The sequence below is a fragment of the Tamandua tetradactyla genome, chromosome 3 (assembly GCF_023851605.1).
Source record: "Tamandua tetradactyla isolate mTamTet1 chromosome 3, mTamTet1.pri, whole genome shotgun sequence".
NCBI classification, from domain to species: domain Eukaryota; kingdom Metazoa; phylum Chordata; class Mammalia; order Pilosa; family Myrmecophagidae; genus Tamandua; species Tamandua tetradactyla.
Window position 1 is genome coordinate 203,247,323 of NC_135329.1, and position 24,843 is coordinate 203,272,165.

At 35.2% G+C, this 24,843-nt stretch overlaps 1 protein-coding gene across 6 annotated transcripts in view; it reads left to right on the forward strand.

Annotated features, from left to right (window-relative positions):
- Positions 1 to 24,843, forward strand: part of AGFG1 (ArfGAP with FG repeats 1) — a 112,333-nt gene that overhangs the window by 25,187 nt on the left and 62,303 nt on the right. For 4 of the 6 annotated variants that reach the window (XM_077155333.1, XM_077155334.1, XM_077155337.1 and 1 more), the window contains one exon: positions 6,031 to 6,124. In XM_077155333.1, the coding sequence (XP_077011448.1) occupies positions 6,031 to 6,124 (94 nt within the window). Of the gene's footprint in view, positions 1 to 5,503; positions 5,533 to 6,030; positions 6,125 to 7,268; positions 7,369 to 24,843 lie in introns of those variants that run through there. The other 2 variants (XM_077155335.1, XM_077155336.1) reach the window with 2 other exon arrangements.

Below are 24,843 nucleotides of genomic sequence, written 5' to 3' on the forward strand. Positions count from 1 at the left end.
GAAAATTATTCATATGCCATAATTGTGTCTTCATTAAGTTAGAAAGTTTTACTAAAATGAAATTGCATTGATTTCAACTCCTGTGAAATATTTGTTTCTGTATTTTATGATTTACCAGGAGCTAGAAGGAAAATAACTTTTTAGCTTAAAATCCAAGAATAAAACAACTAAGCACAAATTATCCTCCCCTCATCTCAGAATGTGAAACAGAAAATACCGTTGGCTTAATCAGAGCACAATCTGAAAGGTTGTGCCATCCATACCTGACAAGTAAAAGGGAAAGAAAGAGGAAGCAGGGTATGAAAATTAAGGTGCTTCTGTTCATTCTAAATTCTAATCAGTGTTTTTCAGTATTGTGAATTTCTAGAATGTTAAACATCATCCATATTTAATTCAGAAATGTTTCCAGGATATTTTGGGTTAATTTATTTTTAAATTGATCAGTGTTATATCTTTTTTTTTTATGCATTGTAGAAGTATATTGACATCTTCTACTATTAATGTGAACCATTTATTTCTCCCTTCAAATCTGTCAATATTTGCTTCTATATATTTTGAGGCTATGCCCTTAAGTACATATATATTTATAATTGTTATGTCTTCTTTCAGTATAGAATGACTTTCTTTGTCCCTGAAAATAGTTTTTGACTTAAAATCTGTTTTATCTGATATTAGTGTAGCTATTAGCTACTCCAACTCTCTTCTGGCTACTATCTGAGTGCTATAGATTTTCCATCCTTTTACTTTCAAACAGTTTATGTCTTTAAATTTAAGGTGAATATCTTGCATACAGCATATAGTTGATGCTTTTTTATCCATTCTGCCAATCTCTGTCTTTCATTAGAGAGATTAATCCATTTACATTTAAAGTAACTACTGATAATGCAAGACTTTATTTTGCCATTTTGTGCTTTAATTTTTCAGCCATGCCATTTTTGTTCCTCAATTAATGTCTACTTTCTATTACTATCTGCTTTCATATTTATTTGTTTTTTTTGTTTTGTTTTGTATCATTTTGAGTCCCTTTTCATTTTTTTGTATATATTTTTCGGATATTTTCTTTGTGGTTAACTTGGTGCTTAAATTTAACCTCTTCATATTATAAACATGGTTTATAATAACCATGTTTGATTTGGTTCCAACTTGACTTCAATAGCATACATGTACACTGTTCCTCTACCTCTCTGTCCCCCACCTTTTTGTTGTACTTTGTACAAATTATATCTTTATACAGTGCATGTACAAAACCCCATATTTATCATTACTTTTAGTGCATTTGTATTTTAGACCCTGAAAGAAATATAAAGTGGAATTTCATACCAAAAAATACAATATAATAATGCTGACATTTATAATTAGCCATTAACCATATGGTTACCTTTACCAGAGGTCTTTATTCTTTATGCTGCTTTGATTCATTTTCTATTGTCCTTTTCTTTGAGTCTGAGGAACACCCTATAGCATTGCTTGTATGGCAGGTCTAGTAGTGATGAACTCCTTCAGCTTTTGTTTATTCAAGAATGTCTTACTCCCTGTCTCATGTTTGAAAGACAGTCTCACTATATACAAAATTTTTGGTTGACTTTTTTTTTTTCAACACTTTCAATATTTCATTCCAGTGTTTTCTTTCTTTTTCTTTTTAACAATTTATTTATTTTATTTTTTTTATTGATTAAAAAAAATTAACACAACATTTAGAAATCATTCCATTCTACATATGCAATCAGTAATTCTTAATATCATCACATAGATGTATGATCATCATTTCTTAGTACATTTGCATCGATTTAGAAAAAGAAATAGCAAGACAGCAGAAAAAGAAATAAAATGATAATATAGAGAAAAAAATAAAAATAAAGAATACAAAAAATATATATAAAAAAACAAACAAACAAAAAAACTATAACTCAGATGCAGCTTCATTCAGTGTTTTAACATAATTACATTACAATTAGGTAGTATTGTGCTGTCCATTTTTGAGTTTTTGTGTCTAGTCCTGTTGCACAGTCTGTATCCCTTCAGCTCCAATTACCCATTATCTTACCCCGTTTCTAACTCCTGATGGTCTCTGTTACCAATGACATATTCCAAGTTTATTCTCTAATGTCCGTTCACATCAGTGGGACCATACAGTATTTGTCCTTTAGTTTTTGGCTAGTCTCACTCAGCAAAATGTTCTCTAGGTCCATCCATGTTATTATATGCTTCATAAGTTTATTCTGTCTTAAAGCTGCATAATATTCCATCGTATGTATATACCACAGTTTGTTTAGCCACTCGTCTGTTGATGGACATTTTGGCTGTTTCCATCTCTTTGCAATTGTAAATAACGCTGCTATAAACATTGGTGTGCAAATGTCCGTTTGTGTCTTTGCCCTTAAGTCCTTTGAGTAGATACCTAGCAATGGTATTGCTGGGTCGTATGGCAATTCTATATTCAGTTTTTTGAGGAACCGCCAAACTGCCTTCCACAGTGGTTGCACCATTTGACATTCCCACCAACAGTGGATAAGTGTGCCTCTTTCTCCACATCCTCTCCAGCACTTGCCATTTTCTGTTTTGTTGATAATGGCCATTCTGGTGGGTGTGAGATGATATCTCATTGTGGTTTTGATTTGCATTTCTCTAATGGCCAGGGACATTGAGCATCTCTTCATGTGCCTTTTGGCCATTTGTATTTCCTCTTCTGATAGGTGTCTGTTCAAGTCTTTTTCCCATTTTGTAATTGGGTTGGCTGTCTTTTTGTTGTTGAGTTGGACAATCTCTTTATAAATTCTGGATACTAGACCTTTATCTGATATGTCGTTTCCAAATATTGTCTCCCATTGTGTAGGCTGTCTTTCTACTTTCTTGATGAAGTTCTTTGATGCACAAAAGTGTTTAATTTTGAGGAGCTCCCATTTATTTATTTCTTTCTTCAGTGCTCTTGCTTTAGGTTTAAGGTCCATAAAACCGCCTCCAGTTGTAAGATTCGTAAGATATCTCCCTACATTTTCCTCTAACTGTTTTATGGTCTTAGACCTAATGTTTAGATCTTTGATCCATTTTGAGTTAATTTTTGTATAAGGTGTGAGATACGGGTCTTCTTTCATTCTTTTACTTATGGATATCCAGTTCTCTAGGCACCATTTATTGAAGAGACTGTTCTGTCCCAGGTGAATTGGCTTGACTGCCTTATCAAAGATCAAATGTCCATAGATGAGAGGGTCTATATCTGAGCACTCTATTTGATTCTATTGGTTGATATATCTATCTTTATGCCAATACCATGCTGTTTTGACCACTGTGGATTCATAATATGCCTTAAAGTCCGGTAGCTTGAGACTTCCAGCTTCGTTTTTTTTCCTCAAGATACTTTTAACAATTCGGGGCACCCTGCCCTTCCAGATAAATTTGCTTATTGGTTTTTCTATTTCTGAAAAATAAGTTGTTGGGATTTTGATTGGTATTGCATTGAATCTGTAAATCAATTTAGGTAGGATTGACATCTTAACTATATTTAGTGTTCCAATCCATGAACACGATATGCCCTTCCATCTATTAAGGTCTTTTGTGATTTCTTTTAACAGTTTTTTGTAGTTTTCTTTGTATAGGTCTTTTGTCTCTTTAGTTAAATTTATTCCTAAGTACTTTATTTTTTTAGTTGCAATTGTAAATGGAATTCATTTCTTGATTTCCCCCTCAGCTTGTTCATTGCTAGTGTATAGAAACGCTACAGATTTTTGAATGTTGATCTTGTAACCTGGTACTTTGCTGTACACATTTATTAGCTCTAGTAGTTTTGTTGTGTATTTTTCCTGGTTTTCGACGTATAGTATCATATCGTCTGCAAACAATGATAGTTTTACTTCTTCCTTTCCAATTGTGATGCCTTGTATTTCTTTTTCTTGTCTAATTGCTCTGGCTAGAACCTCCAACACGATGTTGAATAATAGTGGTGATAATGGACATCTTTGTCTTGTTCCTGATCTTAGGGGGAAAGTTTTCAATTTTTCCCCATTGAGGATGATATTAGCTGTGGGTTTTTCATATATTCCCTCTATCATTTTAAGGAGGTTCCCTTGTATTCCTATCCTTTGAAGTGTTTTCAACAGGAAAGGATGTTGAATCTTGTCAAATGCCTTCTCTGCATCAATTAAGATGATCATGTGATTTTTCTGCTTTGATTTGTTGATATGGTGTATTACATTAATTGATTTTCTTATGTTGAACCATCCTTGCATACCTGGGATGAATCCTACTTGGTCATGATGTATAATTCTTTTAATGTTCCAGTGCTTTCTTGACTACATGGTTTTTGATGACAAAAAGGCACTTATTCTTATTGAGACTCCCTTGTACATAACACATGACTCTTTTCTTGCATTTTTCAATACTCTGTACTTGTCCTTGGCATTCGACAGTTCAAGTACTATGTGTTTGGGCCTGGTTCTTTTCAAATTCTTTCATATTTGGGATATTTTTGGCATCTTGAATGTTCATATTTATGTCTTTCATTAAATTTGGGAATATTTCTTTGAGTATTCTTTCTGTCCCTTTCTCTCTTTTTACTTTTTCGGACTCCCATAATCTGTATGCTGGTGTGCTTGGTAGTGTCCCACATGTCTGAATTTCTGTTACTTTTTTTCATTCTTTTTTCTTTCTGCTCTTCAGCCTGGGTAATTTCAGTGGACTTGTCTTTGAGTTCTCTAATTCTTTCTTGTCAGCTCCAATATATGGATGGTACCCTCTAGGGAATTTTTCATTTCAGTTTTTGTTGTCTCCAACTCAAGTATTTCTGGTTAGTTCCTTTTTAAAATTGTTCTCTTTATTGAGATTCTCATTGTTCATGTTTTTCTGATATTGTTCAGTTCTTTCTCTGTGTTTTCTGTTATCTCCTTGAGCATATTGAAGCTCATTTTTTAAATTTTTTTTATTAATTAAAAAAATTAACAAACAACATTTAGAAATCATTCCATTTTACATATATAGTCAGTAATTCTTAATATCATCACGTAAATTGATCAGTGTTATATCTTTTTTAATTAGCATGGATGATTACAAGATGACTTATCACAAACTTCATAAAAATATGACTAATCTGCCCTAGAACTTGTATTCCAAAAGAGATCTTTACTAGAACATATGACCCCAAAGTAATTTTATGGAGTGCTTGTATCTGTTACTTGTTACTTTGCATAAGTTATTTTAGCCTCATTATTGTGATATAATGGGCCACTTTGTGATAGTTGGACAAAATGTAAAGAATTCTTATAATCTTGGGGTGATTTCTATTCAGTTTTTCATATGCATGATGAAATGTCATCAAGAAATTTAGAGATAAAAGTTATTGTAAGGCCATCCCATAGAGAAAAGCTTCAGGGTCGTCGTAATGGAAGGACCTTAATGCCATTTACTCATGTATCCAGCTATTACTCATATCCCTTTTCAATATCACTACAGTTTCATCTTGAACACATTTTGCATCCTCAAGTGATTGAAAATGTTATTATAAATTCCTACTTGAATCAATGGAGAGATGAAACCATATTGGTAAATTACTTTGTTTCCTTGGGTTAGTTTTCTAAATTAGCCTCAAACTTCCATAAAGGTGGTAGCTATTTGATAGGAATATTTGAATAGCTCTAAACTTAATACGTTGTTGTGTGTTTCTTAGGAAATATGAAAATAATTAGTATTTTATCTCTTTACCATAGAACTTTTCATGTATATAGTATTTTCCTTCCATTGGAAACATACTAAAGCAATGTTTGTATTTCCTAGAAGCTCAAGTGTTACCATGGGTTCCTAACTAGGTAGAGTTATTAGAATTTATTTTCGGATATTTTTGATATGAGTCTGTCTTCTAACTGAAAGTTACCTGATATAGCTATTTTGAGGATTAATAGTGTAAAATAATTTTTAAGTACTTTTAATCTATGGAAAGAAAACACTTCATATTTAAATGTGCTAGTTAAAATGTTTTCAGTTATGTGTAATTTTTAAAATTACAATATGTCTAATAAGTTTTTAAAATATTTTATCTTTTAGGAGAGGTTTAAATCCACCACACAGGGTGAAATCTATTTCCATGACAACATTCACACAACAGGAAATTGAATTCCTGCAAAAACATGGAAATGAGGTAAGTGTTGTTTACAATTTTCTACTTTTTTGTTAGCAGCCATTTTAATAAGACTTAATGGGTTGTTTACTAAGAATGATGACTTTCACTAAGAAAAGTTATTTTTGGATTTTATATTTAGATAGTTTAGAATGTACTCATTTAATAATGTTTGGAATGTAAATGCTTTCCCTTAAATCTGAGATAAAACGTATGTATCTAAAGTTAAAATTCATCGTTGTTGAATGTGAAAGTCATTTTTGTAGGATCTAGGTATTGGAATTACTAGTTTTTACTTTAAGAGACAAAAGAAGGCAGAGAATTTAGCTTTGTGGTATTATATTATAAACTTCTTAGGCTATTGTGTGAACGCCTTTCATTTGAGGTCCCTTCCTTCCTTTTCTTGTACTGAATTTTGGATGTGTATTTGATGCTTAATGTTTAGAAAATGCTTTAGTAATTCTGACGAGTAAACCACACAGAGTAAAGATTTGCAGGGGTTGCAGGGGTGGGGGCCTGTTTTCCCTTTACTCTGCTTTACTGGGCTTTCGGTAATTCCATTGTTATTTTTGTTAAGTTTGTTTAGGTCTGTGTTTTGCTGTTAGTAAGAGTGATTTCATATGTTTTGAAATAATGTGATGATGAGAAACATGTTAGTTGCAATGGTCTGGTAGCTGGATATGTAAGAATAATTTTAACTTTAGCAACTAAAACATTAAAAGTGTACTTTTAGTGGATGTAAGTAAATCCTGTTACCCCTGCTCTTCACAGGCAGGCCTTGATTTTTAAACAAAATACTTTTATTATAAACCTAAACAAACAAACATAACAAGGATTCTATACATGGTATATAATTATTGGCTCACGGTATCATCACATAGTTGTGTATTGATCACCATGATCATTTTTTTGAGCATTTGCATTTCCAGCAATAGAAATAAAAAAAAAAAAAATTCATGCATACCATATCCCTTATCCCTCCCTCTCATTGATCACTGGTATTTCAATCTACTCAATTAATTTTAACCTTTGTTCCCCCTATTATTTGTTTATTTGTTATCCCTATTTTTTACTCATCTGTCCATACTGTAGATAAAAGGAGTGTCAGACACAAAGTTTTCACAATCACACAATCATATTGTAAAAGTTACATCATTATATACAGTCATCTTCAGGAAACATGGCTACGGGAACACAGCTCCACAGTTTTTAATGCAGTCATCTTCAAGAAACATGGCTACTGGAACACAGCTCCACAGTTTCAGGTACTTCCACTCTTAATACACCATAAACTAAAAACAGATATCTATATATAATGCATAAGAATAACCTCCAGGATGATCTCTCAGCTCTGTCTGAAATTTCTCGACTGCTGGCAATCCTTGATTTTGATTGGTACACTCTTACTTCTCATGGCTGCTCACATGATTAGCTTTTTACTTCCTAGTGGCTGAAATAAAAGACTCTAGTGTATTTTGATCTGTTTTCAACTCTTAATGCCTGATTGTAAAGTGGTTTCATGTGCTTCTGGGTATGTGTGCTATTGCTTCTTCACTTCTGCTGTACTTATTTTAAGTTAGGATCATGTTTACTGTATTTCAGAATGCTGGGCTAAATGGAGATCAAATCTTGGCCCTTTTTATTGCAGCCATGATCTTTCCCTTAGTCTTCTCATCCTAGTTTTCCATGCCTCAGAGAAGTGCATCCAGAAGGTACCCTGGCTAATATAAAATTAACATTAAAGAAATGGAGACTCACAGGGTATTCTCTTACATTTCTTAAAGAAATAGACACTTTTACACACACACACACACACACACACACACACACACACACACACACACAAGAGGACTGATTAGTTAAGTCTTATAGTTGAAAAATGATGGCTCATTTAAATTTTTATTTCTCTGCCTTTTGTCAAATTGTCTTTTAATGTTGACGATGTCTGTTGCTATACAAAAGTTTTTAACACTAAGTAGTCAGCTGGGTTTGGTGTCTTTAGGTTATCCTCACCCCATGAATATAAAAATATAGTCTTTTTACCCAGTGAAACTAAGAGAACCCGTGATCCTTGCCTGAATCACTTACTGGTATGATGTTTATAAAATTCAGTTTTTAAACTAGTGAATTCCACGCAGTTAAAAAGAAAAAACTTGAGCATATTCCTACATTATATGCGTTTAGAAGTTAGATACATATGCCACTGTAATACATATTATGTATAGTATGTATAATAATAATGTAAAAAAACAATTTATTATTAAAAGGATAAGGAATAAAAGATAACTTGTAATTTTTCATTCTGCAACCCAATGAATCATCTTGTATACCTCACTTTGGAGACCACTGTTATTCATCACTAGGTCTCATATTTAAGTGTGGTAGGCATTTGAGGTGCTTATTAAATTTCATCCCTTTTCTTCAGTGAGTCTGGAATAGGGCCCTAAAAAGTGTCATTTTTTTGGCTTTTAAAAGGGGGAATTTATTAAGTTTCAAGTTTATATTTCTAAAGCTGTGAAAATGTCCAAATTAAGGCAAGGCTATAAGAATGTCCAAATAAATGCATCCAGGGAAAGATACCTTGGTTCAAGAAGGCTGATGATGTTCAGGTTTTTCTCTCTCAGCTGAGAAGGCACATGGCCACATCTGCTAGCTTTTTCTTCAGTGGCTTCCCCAAGGCTCTGTCCATTCTGTTGGCTCTTTTGGTTCTAGTGGCCCTAAAGCTTTTTCCAAAATGGTTCCCTCTTGAAGGGCTTCAGTAAGCAACCCTACCTTGAATGAGTAGAGACACAGCTCCGTGGAAACCATCCACTCAAAAGTTAGCACCCGTAATTGGGTGGGTCGCATCTCCATGGAAACAATCAGAAGGATCCTACTCAGCAGTATTGAATGAGGATTAAATGACAAGGCTTTTCTGGGGTACACAAACAGATTCAAACTGGCATAGTGTTCATCTTCCAAAAGGAACCACTGCACTAAACTTAGTTTAAAATAAACATGAAAATTGTTTTACTAATTCTCTCCCATTCCCCCGATTCTGTATAGTTTTTATAGAATGTTTAGTTTAACCTACGAACACTATATGAGTGTCCTGCACGTGTGCCAGGGGAGCAGGAGACCAGGTGTGTCTTGTTTACTGCTATCTCCCATGCCTACCACAATGCCTGGGTCACACTAGGTTCTCAGTAGACTTTTTTTTAATTGTATAATATAACATGTATACAAAGCAAAGAAAAAAAGCTATAGTTTTCAAAGCACTATTCAACAAATAGTTACAGGACAAGTCGCAGCATTTGTAATGGAGTATGAGAACATCATCTCAGATTTTTCCTTTTATATGCTCTGGAACATTGGAGGCTAGAAGGAATAGATATTTTTTTATCATCCGAATTGACTTTAAAAATTTTTTTTTGTAAAAAATAACATATACAAAAAGCATTAAATTTCAAAGCACAGTGCAACAGTTAGTTGTAGAACAGATTTCAGAGTCAGTATGCATTACAATTCCACAATCTTAGGTGTTTCTTAGCTGCTCTAAGATACTGAAGACTAAAAGGAATATCAGTATAATGATTCAGCAATCATACTCATTTGTTAGAATCTACCTTCTCTGTATAACTCATCCATCACCTTTGATCTTTCTCCTTCTCTTTAGGGGTATTTGGGCTGTGCCAGTCTAACTTTTTCATGTTGGAAGGGGCTGGTCAGAAATATGGGATAGGGAGATAGAACTAGCTAATGTTCTGAAGTGGCTGAACCCTCTAAATTCAGGACTTACCTGGTCTAAAGTGCTTTTTAAATAAGCATTCTTAGGTGATTTTGATCCAGGTAGTCTGTATATTGCACGTGGAGGTGGAACTTCTGAAGATAGGCAACTTGAGAAAATTAGTAAATTGTTACCTTTTAGTTTAAGCCATTATTAATTTACAGAGAGGCTTATCACTTCTTAGAATGAAAGTATTATCCTGCTTGTATTCTTCTGGTTGCATCTTTGATGTCATCCTTATTAGACATAAAAGAAAATAAATGAACTAAAATAAGATTTTACTAGTTTCTGTCTTCTCAGAAGATATATACAAACATTTTGCATTCTGATTCTTTCTTCTTAATACTTCAGTAGCAATATCTTAAACTTGCATGTCTGTCTTTGATGCACATGTATATTAGATTCTAAAATAGAGAATAAATAAAATTTCAAGACTGAAATAGTTTTCAGTACATGATTTAGAGGGGTGAGCATACTTCAGTTCTTACCAGACTGCTGTGGGCACATTGCAGGAAAATTTTAAGTTGGTTTAAAGGGTAAAACCTGGCAGAAGTCTTAATGACAGTAAGTATAGAATGTGTATTTACTGATTAAAATACAATTTGAACTATTTATACACAATTTGAGATTAGCCTAACAGTGCAAACTTGAAGTTATTTTTATAGGATGTTGGCCTAGTATGCAAATTTTGGAAATAAAAATAGAATCAGAAATAAAATAAAGAATATTATTCTTTTATTAGATTAGAAATGTAATGACTACATAAAGCTGGAGTGACAGAACTGGAAAGGTGACAGTCCGTTGTAGAAGTAAGTAAAAGCCATTAGCATTCCAGTAGTCAAGGTTTGGGTGGACTGATCCAAAAATACTGTGAAGGAAATTTTTTAAAGGCTGTAAACGTCAAGGTAAATTTAGAATATATAAAAGGAAATACTTATTAGTAAACAATATAAACATTATAAATGACAGGGATAGATTAATGAACCTTAAATCCTATAAAGAAAGATGCAAATTGGTAGATGGTTATTGGATACTCTCCATGGCAGTCACCGTGCTAGGTACTATTATGAAGTTACAGATGTGTCACAAACAGTCTTAGCTGATAAAAGAGCTCAAGTAATTATAACAGGGTGTTAGATAATTAATGGAAAAAGAATAGGAAGGTTCTGAAGTAATATGGAAGAGGAGGTACTCAGTCTGTTGGTGAACAGGAGAGGATTGGGAAGGCCTCAAGATGAAGTATTTGCTGAGTTCTGAGGGTGATTAGGACTTCAGCTAGTAGGGAAAGACATTGAAGGTAGAGCAAACAGTGCACAGATAATAGTTCTGCTGCTCGACAGTTTTGTGCCAACTTTTTAAATGGTTAAGGATAAAACATACTTCCTTGTAAAGTTGTGGGAGCATCTTAGAACCAAATTTTAAGCTAGGTTCTTCACAGTATTAGCAGTAAATCTGTTTCTAAAAACTAAACAGATGTGGAGAGGATGAAGACTTATATTAGGAAGTATAGGGGAGTAGGACAACTTCGTTGATAACGGATCCTTGTGGAGTTTGCATAAAAGTATTTTATTATCAATTATATATTTTTTAAAATTTGCCTTTTATATATAACATGTACAGAGAAAAGTACACAAATCTTAAGTCTACGCTTCAAAATATTTTGCCATATTTTCACTTTTTGTCATCTTTCGAGAAATATTTGGGAAAGACTTCACTCAGTCACATATAAATTCTGATTTGCAAGGCACCATCATATATCTTATGCATGAATGAGTTTATGCCTGAAGATGAGTATTTTGGAAGTTGAAAGATCAGAAAATATATTTGCTTTAGCAGCAGTTTTGAATCTTCTAAACCTAAGAAAAAGTTTTGGTGCTCTAGGAGAACATGTCTGGTTGTCATGTTTGGAGGGTGTTGCTGGTTTTAGCAGGCAGGCACCATGGATATTGGGTGGCTGCAGTGTGTTGACCAGTTTCATTAAAGAATTAACCTGCACACCACATTTATATATGGGAAACGTCTGTTCACGAGCATCTGTATGTATAACTTAATTCTCTTTTATATGTTTGTGTTACAGTTGCAAACATCCTGTTGCCAAAGTAAGTCATACTACCAAGCTGAGTGTGTTGCAGGGCAGAGGGAAGCCATTGATTGAGATCCGCAGTGCAGTCAGCTTACTACATGTGTATATCTAGGGAAGAGTTCTCTGTTCAGAACTCTAGCAAGAATTGCTCATTGTTTGAGAAAAACCACAAAACCGTTAGCAATGCCACTCATGGTTTTTGAGTCATCCATAAAGTACGTTGGTATTGATCTGCACTGGTAGCTGTGATAAGCAGATAAATAATGTTATGATTACTTTAATAAATATGCATCAAGGACACACTTAATATTTATTACAGAGTATGACATTCGTTTTTATGGAAATTGTTTATAGAATGCTTATTTCCTTAGTATTCTCAGATTCCTAAATAAGATAGTGATGTGTTCAGTGAAGCAGATATGTACATTATGAAGTGATAAACATAGTATGCCTGGTAGTGACATAATTTGTATTTATTTGTTGAAATATTTTTTGATATTTTTTCAGAAGTAAAATACTTCACAGAAAATTCTGGATATTTATCTTGTAATGCTTTCTTTTGTGTCAAAGTTACGTTAAAAAATGTCTAGTGACATCTTCTCTCTGTCTTCTTGTCTTTTGTGTTATTGTGAGTAAATCATGATCCTCTAATTACAGGAACTTCACTATTGAGTTAGTTTCTGATTATAAGGTTAATGGAAGGAGGGCTGGTGAGCAGTGCAATAGATAATTCAATAGAAGAAAATGGAGGAATAATTTTATTTTGAAACATACATAGTTTTTCTTTTCTAGGAACAAATTAACTTCCCTAAATATGTTTTAGGAGTAAGAGTAGAAGGTTTATTCCTGATATTCCACTGCCCCAGAGTCTACAGAGGTAAAAGCATGTGCTATTGATAGCGTTTGATTATCTGTGTCCTTGATTATTGAAAAAAAAAAAAAGACAAAAAACTATTGCTTTTTAAAATAATAAACTCATTTTGATTTTTTTTCCTTTAACATTTATGATTGTTGTTTCATTCTTAAACATTAAAGCAGGGATATTATCAATTACTTACTCTGTGCCAGAGGTTGTCCATGGGTGCTAGAAATAAGATGATGAGCAAAAAACAGACATGATTCCTGCCTTCACATAAAACTTACAGTGTAATTTTTTTTCAAGTCCATTTTGGTATAAATGAGAATGGACTTCTAACTTGAAATTAAAGGTGATGGGAGTGTACAGACACATGTTTCTCCTTCAGTTATACCAGTGGTTTAAATAGGCCTTATTTTATGAGATAGCTCTTCAGGCTTTTTGAGCAGTTATATATTGCACCTTTGGAAAGATTGGAGCCTTACCCCCCATCTTTAAACAATTTTATTCACACATCATACTATTAAACTGGATTAGTTTGTAAGCTTCCCGGTAACACAATTTATCAAAAATGAAACAGCCTTTAAAAAAGGGAACTTAATAAGTTACAAGTTTACAGTACTCAGCCTATAAAAATGTGTGAACCAAGGCAACCAAGGAAAGATACTTAATTCAAGAAAGGCCAATGGGTCAGAAACACCTCTGTCAGCTGGTTAGTCACGTAACTGGCATCTTCCGGTCCCTTGCTCCTGGGATCCATTCCTTTTATTTAGCCTCTGTTCTTGTAGAGGTTTGTCACTTTGCTTCTCAGGGCTGACTTTCATCTCTTGGGGTCCTTTGGCTCTCTCCAGGTTCTGGCATGCTTTACTTCTCATGGTGATGTCTGCTGGGCTCCAAGCATCTCCAGACATCTGTGTCTCTGTTCTCCAAGTGTTGGCATCTGTGTCAGCTCTGCTCTGAAGTTTCTGTTGGCTCTGTCCTTCCTGAGATTTTCCCAAAATGTTTCCCTTTTTAAAGACTCTAGTAAACTAGTAATGGGTGGAGTCACATCTCCATGTAATCAAAAGATCACACCCACAATTGGGTATGTCGCTAGATAATCAAGTCAGAAGTTTCTGCCCTACAATACTGAATCAGGATTAAAAGATACAGTTGCCCCGGAAGATTGAATCAGAATTGACTCTTGGTTTTTCTGGGCTACATAATACTTTCAAGCTGGCATACCAACCTAAGTAAACATCAGTAGTTCCTGATATAATCTCATAGCCATGACTTTGCCACTGTAATCTGTATGAAGACATTTCTTTTTCTTCCACGAGGACTCCTGTACCCCTCCTCCATATCAACTAATGTTGACATCTAGTTTTGGCATAGTACCTTTGTTACATTCAGTGGAAATTAATATAATGTTACTGTTGACTTACAGACCCTAGCTTGCATTGATTTTATTTTTTCTTGTGTACCGTCCCATTTTCAACACTTTGCAACGTTGACATTCATTTATTCTCCCTTATGCAAAACCATTCTTAAGTTTGTACATTTAAGCACCATTATTTTCTATTTTAGGCATTTGTAAGTTATATTGTCTCATTTACTATCAGCCCTATTGCACATTCTGTACCCATTCAGCACCAAATGCCCAAAGGAGACCTTCTTTCTGTCTCCTGATAACCTGTATTCTTAACTTGAACTCTCAAAATTCACTCATTAATGTTAGTTCATATTTGTGAGACCATACCATATTTGTCCTTTTCTTTCTAGCAGATTTCACTCAGCATAATGTCCTAAATATTCATCCATGTTGTTACATGCTTCAGGACCTTTTTTCTGTATTACAGCTGTATAATATTCCATCATATGTATATACCACAGCTTGTTTAGCTACTCATCCATTGATGGACATTTGGGCTGTTTCCATCTCTTGGCAGTCATAAATAATGCTGCCATAAACATCAGTGTGAAAATGTCCATTTGTGTCTTGGCCACCAGTTCCTCTGAATATATATCCTTAGTAATGGGATTGCTGGATCATATGGCAGTTCTATACTTAGCTTCTTTAGGAACCACCAAACTGCCTTCCAGAGTGGTTACACCGTTTTATATTCCCACCAACAGGGAATAAGGATGCCTCTTTATCTACATTCTCTCCAATACTTGTCATTTTTGTTTTTTTGATAATGGCCATTCTAGTGGGTGTGAAATGATACCTCCTTGTGATTTTGATTTGCATTTCCCTAATAGCCAGTGAAATTGAGCATCTTTTCATACGCCTTAGCCATTTGTATTTCCTCTTCTGGGAGTGTTGATGTCTTTTGATTGGGTTGTCTTTTTGTTTTTGAATTGTAGAATCTCTTTATATATTCTGAGCATTAAACTGATCTGATGTTGTTTTCAAATATTGTCTTCCATTGCCTAGGCTACCTTTTTACTTTCCTAACAAAGTTCTTTGATACCCAAGAGTGTTTAATTTTGAGGAGATCCCATTTAAAAAAAATTTTTTTCAGTGCTCGTGCTTTGAGTATAAGGTCTAGGAAACTACCCCCTATTACAAGATTTATGAGATGTTTCTCTACATGTTTTTCCTAAAAGTTGTATGGTCTTAGCACTATTATTTAGGTCTTTGATCCATTTTGAGTTAATTTTTGTATAGGGTGTGAAATATGGATCCTATTTCATTGTTTTGCATATGGATATTCAGTTCTCCAAGCACTATTTATTGAAGAGGCTGCTCTGTCCCAGTTGGTTGGCTTCACCTCCTAATCAAAGAACAATTGTCCATAGATGAAAGGTCTATTTCTGCAAACTAAATGCGATTCCATTGGTCAGTATATCTGTCTTTATGGCAGTATCATACTGTTTTGGCCACTGTAGCTTTGTAATATGTGAAGCCATTTTTGTAATCGAAATGAACGCTGCCGTGAATAAAAATCTTTTTATTTCTAAACAATTTAAAAATTTCTGTTCTGTTCATTTGTTGTCACAATTCTGCTGGAATATCCTGTTATTTTATTTAGTTCGTTATGCTCAATTTATATGAAATTAAAACAAGATACTTTTGGTTATTTCCTAAGTCATCCTGCCCTATAAACTATAATAAGTGATGTTATGCTCAGTACAGAATAGTGGACTTTGACCAGTGTAAGACCGTTATCAGAAAGAGTATGTAGGTAGGTCATTATCAGAGCAAAGACAATGAGCTTTTGAACATATCCTGAATTAGTGCCATGGACTGTCATGTATTTTTCAAAGCATTGTATACATTTCTTTTAAGTTTTGTTCAAACGAAATAACCTAGAGAAAGCCATAGGAAATGACGAGCTGAACATAAACAGAACCCAGAAGAGAAGGGAAAGACCGCAAGAAACCATGTGACAAGCTAATGACCAAGAATTACCAGCAGCCAGCCCCAGAATGCCAGTCTTCAGGAAGAAAATTGCCTTTATGACACCTTGATTTAACTTTTTCACAGCCTCAGACCATGAGTGACCTGGCTAATGAGGAGACATCGTGAAAAGGGGACCGGCTTTGAGTAAGCACAGCCTTCAAGCTTGGAGTCAGGGTTCAGTTGGTGTTGCCTGTTGTTCAAAGTCTGAAAACAGCTCCCTTAAATTTTTTTTTAAACTTTTTTTATTGTATATTATAACATATATACAAAGCAAAGAAATAAAAAAGCAATAGTTTTCAAAACACTCTTCAAAAAGAGGTTACAGGATAGATCCCAGAGTTTATCATGGGCTACCATAGGATCCTCTCATATTTTTCCTTCTAGCTGCTCCAGAATATAGCAGGCTAGAGGGCTTAAATACTTTTTTATCATCACAATCGACTTTTTTTCCTTCTTTTTTGTGGACAATAATATATATACAAAAAAGCTCTAAGTATCCAAGCATAGCACCACAATTAGTTGTAGAACATATTTCAGACTTTGATATGGGTTATAATGTCACAATTTTAGGTTTTTACTTCTAGCTGTTCAAAATACTGGAGACTAAAATGATTCAGCATTCATACTCATTTGTTAAGTCCTGTCTTCTCTGTATAATTCCACCATCACCTTCGATCTTTCCAAACCTCTCATTGGGGTTGTTTGGGCTATGCAATTCTAAATTTTTGACATGGGAAGGGTCTGTCACTATTATGGGGTAGAGAGATAGAACTATCTGATGTTCTGGGAAGGCTAGGCTAGGTTTCTGGACTTATCTGGACCAGGGACCCATCTGGAGGTTGTAGGTTTCTGGCAAGTTACTCTAGTGCCTGGAACTCTTATGGAATCTTATAAATTGCTCTAGTTGTTCTTTAGTATTGGGTGGAATGGTCCTGGTTGGAGGTTGGCAGGTTATGATAGGTAGCAAGGTCTACCTGAAGCTTGCGTAAGAGCAACCTCCAGTGTAGCCTGTCGACTCTATTTGAACTCTCTGCCACTGATACTTTATTAATTATACTTCTTTTTCTCCATTTGGCCAGGATGTAATTGTTGATCTCATGGTGCCAGGTCTGGATTTATCCCTGGGAGTCCTCTCCCATGTTGCCAGGGAGATTTTCACCCCTAGGTGTCATGTCCCACATAGGTGTGAGGGCAATGATTTCATTTGCAGAGTTGGGCTTAGAGAGACTGAGGCCACATCTGAGCAACAACAGAGGTCCTCCAAAAGTAATTCTAAGTCATGCCTATAGGTAGTCTAAGCTTCTATGCTGCCTACATAAGCTTCAAATGAGTAAGCCTCATGATGGAGGGCATGGCCATATTGATTTGGGTATCCCTAAAGGTTGACACAGTATCAGGGGATTCCCAGATGGTAAGATTTAATAGTCCATAGTCTTTCTCCCCTCCCTCAGGGGACTTCGCCAATACTTTTTGATTATCTGGTTAATATACTCTAGGTTGTTTCCAGGCATTGCAATAATCTACACAGGATTAAAGGACCTCTTTCTCATTCTGTGCGTCCTGTGTTTCAGTTCAAATGAGCTATACAGATAGGTTGAATTAGATTGTGCACTACAGAAAATTTCAGTTCCAAATCAAATAAGCCTTTCTTCCATTGGTCTCAAAGAATATGTGTGGTTCTAAAATACAGACCCTGTTTTCCTTACCCCTGTGTTCTGAATTACTTTAACCCCAACCTGTTTGGCTTGTTCTTATCTCTAAATATCAGGTTATATATATATAAAATAGTAACTCAGAATCCAGAAATAATAATCACCATTCCAGGCTTAATATGTCTTCTCTGAAAGCTTACATTTTAGGCCCCTGTTTTCTTATAAGCATTTCTAAAGGTGACTATACCATTGTTGCTTTTTTGTTTCCGACTTATTTTGTCTCACCACATGTCTCACATGTTCATTCATATCATTGGCATGCCTCATGACATTGTTCCTTTTTGTAGCAGCTCAGCCTCCGTTCATAAGTATGCACCATTGTTCACCACACTACTCTGTCAGTGCATCCTTCAGTCACCTGCATTAATCGGGTATCATGTAGGGGACCCAAAGTCCACAGTCCATCAACATTCTCCATTTTAGGTAATTCCATTGTTCCCAAGAGACAGAAAGGCAGTAAACACACCCTCACCAAGTAGGAGGTCTAAATCTCTTCTAACTCTTGTCCCTCACCCCATTATTTACCTCTGCTGTTGCTGTGGTAGTGCTGATGGTTTCCTTGTAAACATAGCTCATAGCATGCAATAGCAGTTTTCCCCCTTTACTCTGGACTTAAACACTCTTTATACAAGAATCATATCTTTGAAGTAATTCTTACAAGAACTCATTCATATTTCTAGTGTGAGTCGGTGGGACACGTAGGTCTATACAACCCCTTTCAATCTTGTTACATCTTCAATATGGTAATATTACTACTAGACCCACCAGAGAATCACCCTCGCTCCTATCTATTCCCTTATATTGGAGTTCAACCTCATTAGCTAACGGTTCACCCATCTCTAGCTTCTGTGTATCTCTCAGTCCACTTATTCTGTATTATAAGTCTCTGATTATACCTTTATGCTGGTCCTAAAAGTGAAATCATACAGTATCTCTCCTTTAGTGTCTGGCTAATTTTACTCAGCATTCTTTTCTCAGGGCTCATCCATCTTGCTTCAGGACGTCACCTTGTCTTAGTGCTGCATAATATTCCATCATATGTATATACCACATTTTGTTGATCCACTCATCTGTTGATGGGTATTTGGTTTGTTTCCATCTTTTGGCGCGTGTGAATAATGCTGCTGTGAACATTGGTGTACAAATGTCTGTTTCTGTCTTTGCTTTCTGCTCTTCTGGTTATATACCAAGTAGTGCTTTTGCTGCGTCATAGGGCAGCTCGATATGTAGTTTCCAAAGGAACCCAGAGACAGTCTTCCATAGCAGCTGCACTATTGTACATTCCCACCAGCAGTGCGTAAATGTCCCAGTTTCTCCATGTTCTCTCCAACATTTATAGTTTCCTGTTTGTTTAATAGCAACCGTTCTTATAGTTGTGAGGTGGTATCTTGTAGCCTTGATCTGCCTTTTCCTTATAGCCAGTGCAAATGAACATCTTATCATGTGCTTTTGAACCATCTGTATTTGTTCTTCAGAAAAATGCCTATTTAGCCTGTTTTATAATTGGGTTGTTTGATTTTTTGTTGTTGAGTTATATGATTTGTGATTTCCAAATATTTTCTCCCATTGAGTTGGCTGCCTCTTCACCTTTTTGACCAAGTCTTTTGAGGTGCATAAGCATTTGATTTTGAGGAGTTCCCATTTATCTTTTCTTTTGTTGTTTGTGCTTTGGGTGTAAAGTTTAGGAAGCTACCTCCTATTACTAGGTCTTGGAGATGTTTCCCTACGTTTTCTTCTAGAAGCTTTATAATGCTAGTTCTTATATTTAGATGTTTGATCCACTTTGAGTTAATTTTTGTCTAGGGTGTAAGATAGGGGTCCTCTTTCATTTTCTTGGTGATTGATATCCAGTTCTTCCATGCCCAATTATTGAAAAGGCTATTTTGTCCCAGTTCACAGGATTTGGGGGCCTTGTCAAAAATCTGTTGACCATAGATTTGGTAGTCTATTTCTGCACTCTCAATTCGATTCCATTGGTCACTGCTTCTGTCTTTGTGCCAGCACCATGCTGTTTTGACCACTGTGGTTTTATAATAGGTTTTAAAGTCAGGAAGTGTTAATCCTCCCACTTCATTCTTCTTTTTTAGGATGCGTTTAGCTATTCTGGGTCTCTTTCCCTTTCAGATGAATTTGGTATTTAGGTTTTCCAAATCTTCAAACTAGATTGTTGGAATTTTGATTGGTACTCTGTTGAATCTGTAAATCAATTTGGGGAGAATTGGCATGTTTTTTTTTTTTAAGCTTTTTTTTATTAATAAAAAAATAAAACATTAAGATATCATTCCATTCTACATATACAATCAGTAATTCTTAATATCATCACATAGTTGCATATTCATCATTTCTTAGAACATTTGCAGCAATTTATAAAAGGAAATAAAAAGACAACAGAAAAAGAAATAAAATGATAACAGAGAAAAAAAAGATTATACATACCATACCCCTTACCCCTCGCTTTCATTTACCACTAGCATTTCAAACTAAATTTATTTTAATATTTGTTCCCCCTATTATTTATTTTTATTCCATATGTTCTACTCTTCTGTTGATATAGTAGCTAAAAGAAGCATCAGACACAAGGTTTTCACATTCACAGAGTCTCATTGTGAAAGCTATATCATTGTTCAATCATCATCAAGAAACATGGCTACTGGAACACAGCTCTACATTTTCAGGCAGTTCCCTCCAGCCTCTCCACTTCATCTTGAACAACAAGGTGATATCTACTTAATGCATAAGAATAACCTCCAGGATAACCTCTCAACTCTGTTTGGAATCTCTCAGCCATTGACACTTAGTCTCATTTCACTCTTCCCCCTTTGATCGAGAAGGTTCTCTCAATCCCTTGATGTTAATTCTCAGCTCATTCTAGGGTTTTTCTCAGTCCCTTGATGCTGAGTCTCAGCTCATTCCAGGATTTCTGTCCCACGTTGCCAGGAAGGTCCACACCCCTGGAAGTCATGTCCCACGCAGAGAGGGGGAGGGTGGTGAGACTGCTAGTCATGTTGGCTGGAGAGAGAGGCCACATCTGAGCAACAAGTGGGGTTCTCTTGGGGGTGACTCTTAGGCCTAAATTTTAAATAGACTTGACCTATCCTTTGTGGGGTTAAGTTTCATATGAACAAACCCCAAGACTGGGGGCTCAGCCTGTAGCTTTGGTTGTCCACACTGCTTGTGAGAATATCAAGAATTCAACTTGGGGAAGTTGAATTTCTCCCCGCTCTCACCATTCCCTGAAGGGGGCTTGCAAATGCTTTTCCAGTCACTGATCAAATCACTCTGGGATTCTTCGGGGCATCACTCTGGACAAACCAACAAAATCTCATGCCCTACCTGAGATTCCAAGTACTTATGACATTCAGTCAAACTATCTACGAGTTATATTAGGAAATGCTCTAGTCAAAATACAGATTTTGTAACAAATAAACATTTTTTGCTTTAGTCTCACACATAAGGTGACATTTTAAAGTATTAATTATCATCTATTTTCAGCACCCTGCAATAATGACATTCCTTTGTTCTTCCTCATGCAAAAACATTTTTAAAATTTGTACATTGTACATTTCACTATTATTATACACTCTAGGCATTCCTAGATTATACCGTCTCAATCTTTAACATCTATCTTTCTTTCTGATTTCATTTATATCCCCAGCCCTCCTCCCTCTATCATTCTCACATGCAGCTTCATTCAGTGTTTTAAGATATTTACATTACAGTTAGGTAGTATTGTGCTGTCCATTTTTGAGTTTTTGTACCCAGTCCTGTTGCACAGTCTATATCCCTTCAGAGAATTGACATCTTAACTATATTTAGCCTTCCTATCCATGAGCAGGGAATGTCTTTCCACCTGATTAGATCTCCTTTGATTTCTTTTAGCATTGTAATTTAGTTTTCTGTGTACAAGTCCTTTACATCCCTAGTTAAGTTCATTCCTAAGTATTTGATACTTTTAGTTGCTATTTTGAATGGAATTTTTTCCTTGACTGACTCCTCAGCTAGCTCATTGCTTGTGTATGTTACTGGTTTTTGTACATTAATTTTATATCCTGCCACCTTACTGAATTTATTTATTAGCTCAAGTAACTTTGCTGTAGATTTCTCAGAATCTTCGAAGTATAGTATCATATCGTCTGCAAATAGTAGAGTTTAACTTCTTCCTTTCCAATTTGAATGCCTTTTATTTCTTTGTCCTTCCTGATTGCTCTGGCTAGGACTTCTAGCACAATGTTGAATAGTAGTGGTGACAGTGGGCATCCTTGTCTTGTACCTCATTTTAGGGAGGGAAGGCTTTCAGTCTCTCTCCACTGAGTACGATGCTAGCTATTGGTTTTTTGTATAGTCCCTTTATCATCTTGAGGTAGTTACCTTTGATTCCATTCTTTTGGAGTGTCTTTATCAGAAAAGGATGCTGAATTTTGTTGAATGCTTTTTCAGCATCAGTCAAGATGATCATGTGATTTTTCCCTTTTTATTTGTTAATGTGCTGTATTACATTAATTTGTTTTCTTGTGTTGAACCATCCTTGCATTCCTGGTGTAAACCCCACTTGGTCATAGTGTATAATTATTTTAATGTGTTGTTGGATTTGATTTGCTAATATTTTATTGAGAATTTTTGCATCTATGATCATTAAGGAGCTGGCCCTGTAGTTTTCCTTTCTTATAACATCTTTATCCGGTTTTGCTATTAAAATGATATTAACTTCATAAAATGACTTAAGTAGAGTTCCTTTTCCCTGAATTTGTTGGAAAAGTTTGAACAGGATTGGTGTTAGTTCTTTCTGGAATGTTTGATAAAATTCCCCTGTGAAGCCATCTGGCCCTGGGCTTTTCTTTGTAGGAAGATTTTTGATGACTGATTGAATCTCTTTACTTGTGATTGGTTTGTTGAGATCTTCTATTTCTTCTTGAGTCAGTGTAGCTTGTTTGTGTGTCTCTAGGAATTTGTTCATTCATCTGAGTTGTCTAATTTATTGGCATATAGTTGTTCAAAGTTTCCCCTTAGGATTTCTTTTATTTCTTCAGGGTCTGTGGTAATGCACCCCTTCTCATTTCTGATTTTATTTATTTGCATCCTTTCTCTTTTTTTCTTTGTCAGTCTTGCTAGTGGCCCATCAATTTTGTTTTTCTCAAAGAACCAACTTTTGGTTTTATTGATTCTTTCTGTTGTTCTTTTGTTCTCCCATTCGTTTATCTGTGCTTTAATCCTTGTTATTTCTCTTTTCCTATTTGCTTTGGCATTAGTTTCTGTTCTTAAGTTCCTCTAGGGTTGCTGTAAATTCTCGATTTTTGTTCTTTCTTGTTTTTTAATATAGGCATTAAGGCAGTAGATTTCCTTCTCAGCACAGACTTTGCCACACCCTGTAAGTTCTCATAAGTTGTATTCTCATTTTCATTCATCTCTAAATAGTGGCTGATTTCTCTAGCAGTTTCTTCTTTGACCCACTGGTTGTTTAAGAGTGTGTTATTTAATCTCCATATATTTGTGAATGTTCTCGTTCTTTGGTAATTATTGAGATCCAGCTTCATCCCATTGTGATGTGATCAGAGAAAGTGCTTTGGATAATTTCAGTATTTTTTAGTTTATAAAGACCTGTTTTGTGCTCCAGCATATGATCTATCCTGGAGAATGTTCCTTGAGCACTAGAGAAGAATGTATAACCTTGTGCTTTGGAGTGCAGGTCTAATTCATTTATCGAGTTGTTTAACTTCTCTATTTCCTTGTTGATCTTCTGTCTGGTTGTTCTGTCCATAGAGGAGAGTGGTATATTGAAGTCTCCTGCTGTTATTGTTGAAACGTCAATCGCTCCCCTCAGTTTTTCCAGTGTCTGTCTCATGTACTTTGGAGCTCCTTGTTTGGAAGCATAAACATTTATGATTGTTTTATCTTCTTGGTGAATTGACCCTTTAATTAGTATATGGTGTCCTTCTTTGTCTCTTATGGTGTCTTTACATTTAAAGTCTATTTTGTCTGATATTAGTATTGCTACTCCTGCTTTCTTTTGGTTATAACTTCCGTTGAAGATCTTTTTCCATCCTTTCTCTTTCAGTCTATTTGTATCCTTGTGTCTAAGATGAGAACCTTGTAATCAGCATATAGCTGAATTATGTCTCTTAATACATTCTGCCAATCTGTGTCTTAATTAGTAAGTTTAGTCCATTAACATTCAAAGTTATTACTGAAAAGGCATTTCTTGATTCCACCATCTTATCTTTTTTGTTTTGTTTGTTAGATCTATATATTCTTTTCCCTCTTTCTCTTTGTATTCTTTAAATTACCCTAAGTGGTGCTCTTCAATTCTGTGTCCTCCTCCAGACCTTCCTCTCCTGTCTTTTTTTTTTTTTTCCAGCTGGTGGCACTCCTTTTAGTATTTCTTGTAGGGCCTGTGTCTTGTTGACAAATGCTTTCAGGACTCCTTTGTCTGTGAAAACTTCAATCTCTCCCTCAATTTTAAAGGACAGTCTGGCTGGGTACTGAATTCTTGGCTGGAAGTCTTTCTCTTTTAGGATCTTGAATATACCATACCACTGCCTTCTCACCTCCAGGGTGCTAGTTGAGTAGTCTGAACTCAGTCTTATTTGATTTCCTTTGTATGTAGTAGATTGTTTTTCTCTTGGCACTTTTAGAATTTTCTGCTTCTCTTCAACATTTGACAGACTGATTAGTATGTGCCTTGGGGAAGGCCTATTTGGATTTATTCTGTTTGGAGTTCTTTGGGTCTCTTCAAGTTGTATATTTATATCCTTTATGAGCATTGGGAAGTTTTCCCCCATTATGTCTTCAAAACTACCCTTCCTAGTCCTTTACTCCTCTCTTCTCCTTCTGGGATACCAATGATTCTGATATTTGTGCGCTTTCTTTTGTTTCTTATTTCCCTGAGTTCCCATTTAATTTTTTCCATCTTTTTTGCCATTTGCTATTTTGAGTCTTCGAAG